This window comes from Pongo abelii, chromosome 5, assembly GCF_028885655.2.
Source record: "Pongo abelii isolate AG06213 chromosome 5, NHGRI_mPonAbe1-v2.0_pri, whole genome shotgun sequence".
In the NCBI taxonomy this organism is placed as follows: Eukaryota; Metazoa; Chordata; class Mammalia; order Primates; family Hominidae; genus Pongo; species Pongo abelii.
The window spans coordinates 87,620,088-87,627,617 of record NC_071990.2 but is presented as its reverse complement, the minus strand read 5'-3'; the positions used below and the strand labels follow the sequence as shown (position 1 = coordinate 87,627,617).

The 7,530-nt window shown below is 38.0% G+C and overlaps 1 protein-coding gene across 1 annotated transcript; it reads right to left on the bottom strand.

The window, feature by feature from the left end:
* Positions 1-4,461: 4,461 nt before the first annotated feature.
* LOC100461739 (hsc70-interacting protein) lies at positions 4,462-5,631 on the bottom strand. The gene is given in 1 exon segment (XM_024248688.3): positions 4,462-5,631. A coding segment is annotated over 1 exon segment (1,110 nt). The 5' UTR covers positions 5,593-5,631; the 3' UTR covers positions 4,462-4,482.
* Positions 5,632-7,530: the final 1,899 nt, after the last annotated feature.

Here is a 7,530-nt window from a genome sequence, read left to right as displayed (position 1 = left end):
ATTTTGATAGAAATTGCATAGAATCTGTAGATTGTTTTGGAAAGTATTGTCATTTTCACAATATTGATTCTTTCAATCCATAAGCATGGAGTATGTTTCCATTTGTTTGTGTCATCTGTGATTTCTTTCAGCACTGTTTTGTACTTCTCCTTGTAGAGATCCTTCACTTCCTTGGTTAGGTATATTCCTAGGTATTTTATTTTACTTTTTTGCAGCTGTTGCAAAAGGGATTGAGTTCTTGATTTGATTGTTAGCTTGGTTGTTGTTGGTATATAGCATGCTACTGATTTGTGTACATTGATTTTGTAACCTGAGACTTTACTCAACTCATTGATCAAATCTAGGAATCTTTTGGAGGAGTCTTTAGGATCTTCTAGGTGTATGATTGTATCATCAGCAAACAGTGATAGGTTGACTTCCTCTTTTCCAATCTGAATGCCTTTTATTTCTTTCTCTTGCCTAATTGCTATGGCTAGGACTTCCAGAACTGTGTTGAATAAGAAGTGGTGAAAGTGGGCATCCTTGTCTTTTTCCTGTTTGCAGGAGGAATGCTTTCAACTTTTCCCCATTCAGTATGATGTTGGCTGTGGGTCTGTTGTATATGACTTCTATTATTTTGACATAAGTGCCTTCTATGCCTGTTTGTTGAGAGTTTTAATCATAAAGGGATGCTGGATTTTGTCAAATGCTTTTTCTGCATCCATTGAGATGACTATATGGTTTTTGTTTTTAATTCTATTTATGTGATGTATTACATTTATTGACTTGAGTATGTTAAATCATCCCACATCCCTGAGAAGAAACCCACTTGACCATGATGTATTATCTTTTTTTCTTCTGAATTATCTTTTTGATATGCTGTTGGATTCAGTCAGCTAGTATGTTGTTGAAGATTTTTGTATCTACATTCATTGGCGATATTGGTCTGTAGTTTTCTTTATTTGCTTTGTCATTTCCTGGTTTTGATATCAGGATGATATTGGCTTCATAGAATGATTTGTGGAAGATTCCCTTTATTTCAGTCTTTTGGAATAGTTTCACCAGGATTGGTACCAATTCTTCTTTGAATGTCTGGTAGAATTCAGCTATGAATCCATCTGGTCCTGGGCTTTTTTGGGTGGTAATTTAAAAATTACTGACTCAATCTAGCTGCTTGTTATTTGTTTGCTCAGGGTTTCTATTTCTTCCTATTTAACCTACAAGGGTTGTATGTTTCCAGAAATTTATCCATTTCCTCTAGGTTTTCTAGTTTGTGCTCATAAAGATGTTCATAGTAGTCTCAAATGATCCTTTGTATTTCTGTGGTGTCATTTGGAATGTTTCCAATTCCATTTCTTTTTTTGACAGTCTGAATTTAACCTTTACTTACATAAATCTTTATGAAATCAAAACACTAGGAAAATATACCCTCCAATTTCTTTAGGTTTTAGCATAACCATTAGATCTCTACAGGGTTGCAGTACATTCCGTTGCAGCAATGGGTTTAAGGAGACTGAGGTTGGCATCTCCAACAAACTCCAGTGAGGGCATTGCAGTTAGCCTGGTGCTACATCTGGTTCTACCAATAACTCCCAGTGAGTCTTGGAAAGTGGGGTGCAGCCACTCTGGCTGCTGGACCTCATTTCATCATCCTTAAAATGAGAGGACCTCTAGATAATTTTTAGGACCTTTCTGGCTTTCACACCCCTTTTTTTATTTCCATAGGTTATTGGGGAACAGATGGCATTTGGTTATATAAGTAAGTTCTTTAGTAATAATTTCTGAGATTTTGATGCACACATCATCTGAGCAGTAGACACTGTACCCTATTTGTAGTCTTTTATCCCTGAACCCTTCCTTCCCTTTCCACTTGAGTCCCCAGAGTCCATGTGTCATTCTTATGCCTTTGCATCCTCATAGCTTAGCTCCCACTTATGAGTGAGAACATAAGATGTTTGGTTTTCCATTCCTGAGTTATTTCACTTAGAATAATAGTTTCCACTCTCATCCAGGTCACTGCAAATGCCATTAATTCATTCTTTTTATGACTGAGTAGTATATATATATATGTGTGTGTATATATACGCACACACACACACACACACACATACATATATATATTGTATATATGTATATCAATCACAGTTTTTCTATCCACTCATTGATCTATGGGCATTTGGTTTGGTTCCACGTTTTTGCAATTGTGAATTGTGTTGCTACAAATGTTAAACATGCATGTGCAATTATCTTTTTCATATAATGACTTATTTTCCTCTGGGTAGATACCCAGTAGTGGGATTGCTGGATCAAATGGTAGTTCTAGTTTTAGTTCTTTAAGGAATTTCCACACTGTTTTCCATAGTGGTTGTACTAGTTCACATTCTCACCAGCAGTGTAGAAGTGTTATCTGTTCACCGCATCCACGCCAACATCTACTTTTCTTTTTATTATGGCCATTCTTGCAGGAGTAAGGTGGTATCATATTGTGGTTTTGATTTGCATTTCCCTGATCATTAGTGATGTTGAACATTTTTCATATGTTCTTTTGAGAACTGCCTATTCATGTCCTTAGCTCACTTTTTGATGGGATTGTTTATTTTTTTCTTGTTGATTTGTTTGTGTTTGTTGCAGATGCTGGATATTAGTCCCTTGTCATATGTATAGATTGTGAAGATGTTTTTCCCTACTCTGTGGTTTGTCTGTTTACTCTACTGACTGTTCCTTTGCTGTGCAAAAGCTCTTTAATTAAGTCCCAACTATTTATCTTTGTTTTTATTGCATTTGCTTTTGGGTTCTTGGTCATGAAATCCTATCCTAAGCCAATGTCTAGAAGGGGTTTTCCAATGTTATCTTCTAGAATTTCTATAGTTTCAGAAATTAAAGTCCTTAATCCATCTTGAGTTGATTTTTTTATAAGGTGAGAGATGAGGATTCAGTTTCATTCTTTTACTTGTAGTTAGCCAATTATCCCAGCACCATTTGTTGAAAAGGGTGTCCTTTCCCCACTTTATGTTTTTGTTTGCTTTGTCGAAAATCAGTTGGCTGTAAGTATTTAGGTTTATTTCTGGGTTCTCTATTCTGTTCCATTGTCCTATGGGCCTATTTTTATACCAGTACCATGCTGGTTTGGTGACTATGGCCTTATAGTATAGTTTGAAATCAGGTAATGTGATGCCTCCAGATTTGTTATTTTTGCTTAGTCTTGTTTTGGCGATGTGGGCTCTTTTTCAATACCATATGAATTTTATAATTTTTTTTTCTAATTCTGTGAAGCCTGATGGTGGTATTTTGATGGGAATTGCTTTGAATTTGCAGATTGCTTTTGGCAGTATGCTCATTTTCACAATATTGATTCTATTGGCCGGCTGTGGTGGCTCATACCTGTAATCCCAGCACTTTGGGAGGCCAAGGCAGGTGGATCACTTCTCAGGAGTTTGAGACCAGCCTGGCCAACATGGCAAAACCCCGTCCCTACTAAAAACACAAAAATTAGCTGGGCGTGGTGGTGCATGCCTGTAATCCCAGCTACTGGAGAGGCTGAGGCATGAGAATCATTTGAACCCAGAGGCGGAGGTTGCAGTGAGCTGACGTGGCACCACTGCACTCCAGCCTGGGCGACAGAGTGACACTGTGTCTCAAAAAAAAAAATTGATTCTATCCATCCATGAGCATGGGATGTGATTCCATTTGTTTGTGTCATATATAGTTTATTTCAGCAGTGTTCTGTAGTTTTCTTTGTAGAGGTCTTTCACCTCCTTGGTTAGGTATATTCATATATATATATATGTATATATATAATTTTTTTTCCAGCTATTGTTAAAGGGGTTGAGTTCGTGATTTGATTCTCAGCTTGGTCACTATACAGAAGTGCACCTGTATAGAAGAGTACACTGATTGTGTACATTAATTTTGTGTCTAAAAGCTTTGCTGAATTCTTTTATCAGTTCTAGGAGATCTCTGGAAGATTCTTTAGGGATTTTTAGGTAAGTGATTGTATCATCAGCAAACAGGGACAGTTTGACTTCCTCTTTACCAATTTGGATGCCCTTTCTTTCTTTCTTTCTTTTTTTTTTAATCGTCAAATGAGTTATGTTTGCCTCGCACTAATAACTTTTATTTCACTCAAATTACAGCAATAATCTTCCATATATAAGTATCTTCCCTGCCCAATAATTCAAAGAAAACAAAATCCAAAATGATTAGTAAAGAAAAATAAAAGAATTAACAGACTCTTTAAATTTGTTTTAAATATTTTGAAGATTTAAAAAGTGTTTAAAGTTTGTAATTCCTAGTAGGAAAACATTATCTGAATGAATACCCTAATGGCAAAGCACTGTAAATTGCTTCAGCTGCATCTAGGGGAAAGGGGTAGGGATTATCTTCAAAGCACCCCAGGTCTCTTGATGAGAAGGTCAGAGGTACACTGGTTTGTATTATTGTGACATCCATAAGGTGATCTAGGTTGCTTTTCCTTTAGCAAGGGCTTTATTTATCAGAAGGGCATTATGCTTGACCTCCAAATTTGGTTGACAATTTACTGATGAGATTCATAACCTTTGGGTTGTTCTGGTATTTTGACGTATTTGCTGGGTTCTGAGCCACATCCTGGAAGGCCACCATAACTTCTGGATCCTGCATGGCTGCAAGAACCTCTGGATCACTAAGGATTTCACTGAGTCCAGGCATTCTGGCCATTCCAGGCATGCCCCCTCCCATTCCAGGCATTCCTCCAGGAAAATTACCAGGCATTCCTCCAGGAAAGCCACCTGGAAAAGAGCCATACTGAGCTTCTAACTGTCGTCTGGCTTCTTCTTCCCTCTGGGCTCTCTCACGCTCTTCTCGAGCCTTCTTAACTCCTTCTATTCTTTCTTTGATCTCTCACTCTTCACGTTTTTGCTCATACTTTCTCCGATGTTCTGCAATTTTCTGTGCCCTAGGTTGAATTTCTTTCAGCATTGCACTAGCATCTTCATCATAATCCAATTTACAGGCAAGGGCAAGGTCATGGGCTGCTTCTTCCCAGTGGCTTAGAAGTCTGTGTGCTTTCCCCCACCACTTGTAAGGCTGAGCTGAATCAGGATTTATTTCAATGGCTCTGTCACAGTCTCAGATGGCAGCATTTGGCTTCTGCAATTTGACGAAGACACTGGCCCTCTTGGCATACAAAATGGCCAAGCGAGGATTCAGATTGATGGCATCTGTGAATAAGTCAATGGCTTTCTGGAGTTCACCATCATTTAGGGCTTCAATAGCAGCCACTTTTTTATCATTTGCCTGATCCATCATCTCCTCCGTTATCTCCGCATTTTCATCTCCCATTTCTTGAGGAGCATCAGTGTCTGGTTCAATCACACCTTCTTTATCAATTTCTAGATCACTTTCCTCACTTGATGGTTCGTCTGCCTTTAAGTCTTCCTCCACCTTCTTACTATCAGGTTTTTCTTCCTTGGTATTTTCTTCTGATTTAGCTTTCTGAGTAGCAGGTGGTACTTTACCTCCCATGCTCTCCACCCACTCCCTCAGGAAGCGCATTTCCTCGGTGTGCAGAATGCTTGGATCCTGCTTACACATTTTCACAAAGGCCCGAAGCTCGTTCACTTTGCGGGTGTCCATGGTAGGGAGGTGGTGGGTGAAGCTGGGGGGCTGCGGGCCGGTTCCAGGCCCAGGAGCTGGCTCGGCATGACCGCTCAGAAGGGGGCGGCTCTGGATGCCCTTTATTTCTTTCTGTTGTCTGATTGCTTTGGCTAGGACTTCTAGTACTAGGTTGAAGAGGAGTGGTGGGAGTAGGCATCCTTATCTTGTTCCAGGTATCAGAGGAAATGCTTTCAACTTTTCCCCATTCAGTATAATGTTGGCTGTGGGTTTGTCATAGATGGCTTTTAGTATGTTGAGGTGTTTCTTGTATGCCAATTTTGCTGAGAGTTTTAATCATAAGGGATGCTGGATTTTGTTGAATGCTTTTTCTGTATTTATTGAGATGATCATGTGATTTTTAAAAAATTCTGTTTATGTGGCGTATCACATTTATTAACTTGCATATGTTAAACCATCCCTGCATCCCTGGTATGAAACCCACTTGATCAAGGTGGATTATCTTTTTGATATGTTGTTGGATTTGGTTAGCTAGTATTTTGTTAAGGATTTTAGCATCTATGTTCATCAGGGATTTTGGTCTGTAGTTTTCTTTTTTGGTTATGTCCTTTCCTGGTTTTGGTATTAGGGTGATGCTGGCTTCATAGAATGAATTAGGGAGGGATCCCTCTTTCTCTATCTTGTGGAATAGTGTCAAAAGGATTGGTACCAATGCTTTGAATATCTGGTAGAATTCTGCTGTGAATCTATCTGGTCCTGGACTTTTTATGTTGGTAATTTTGAAATTACCATTTCAATCTCGCTGCTTGTTATTGGTCTGTTCAGGGTATCTAATTCTTCCTGATTTAAGCTAGGAGGGTTGTATTTTTTTTCAAGAGTTTATCCATCTCTTCTAGGTTTTCTAGTTCTTATGCATAAAGATGTTTATAGTAGCTGTGAATGATCTTTTGTATTTCTGTGGTGTCAGTTGTAATATCTCCCACTTTGTTTCTTATTGAGCTTATTTGGATTTTGTCTCTTCTTTTCTTGGTTAATCTTCATAATTTTATCAATTTTATTTATCTTGTCAAAGAACCAGCTTTTTGTTTCATTTATCTTTTGGTAATTTTTTTTGTTTCAATTTCATTTGGATCTGCTCTGGTCTTGGTTATTTCCTTTCTTCTGCTGGGTTTGGGTTTGATTTGTTCTTATTTCTCTAGTTCCTTGAGGTGTGACCTTAGGTTGTTTGCACTCTTTCAGACTTTTTAATGTATGCATTTAGGGATATGAACTTTCCTCTTAGTACCACCTTTGCTGTGTCCCAGAGGTTTTGATAGGTTGTGTCACTATTGTTATTCAGTTTGAAGAATTTTTAAAATTTCCATCTTGATTTGATTTTTGACCCAGTGATCATTCAGGAGCAGGTTATTTAATTTCCACATATTTGCATGGTTTTGAAGACTCCTTTTGGAGTTGATTTCCAGTTTTATTTCACTGTGGTCTGAGACAGTGCTTGCCATAATTTCAATTTTCTTAAATTTATTGAGGCTCATTTTGTGGCCTATCATATGGTCTGTCTTGGAGAAAGTTCCACCTGCTGTTGAATAGAATGTGTGTTCTGCAGTTGTTGGATGGAATGTTCTGTATGTATCTGTTAAGTCCATTTGTTCCCAGATATAGTTTAAATCCATTGTTTTTTTTTGTTGACTTTCTGTCCTGATGACCTGTTCAGTGCTGTCAGTAGAGTGTTGAAATCCCCCACTATTATTGTGCTGCTGTCTGATTTCTTAGATCTATTAGTAATTGTTTTATAAATTTGGGACCTCTAGTGTTAGGTGCATATATGTTTAGGATTGTGATGTTTTCCTGTTGTACAAGGCCTTTTATTATTATATAGTGTCCCTCTTTGTCTTTTTAACTGCTGTTGCTTTAAAGTTTGTTTTGTCTGATATAAGAGCCACTCCTGCTTACTTTTGGTAT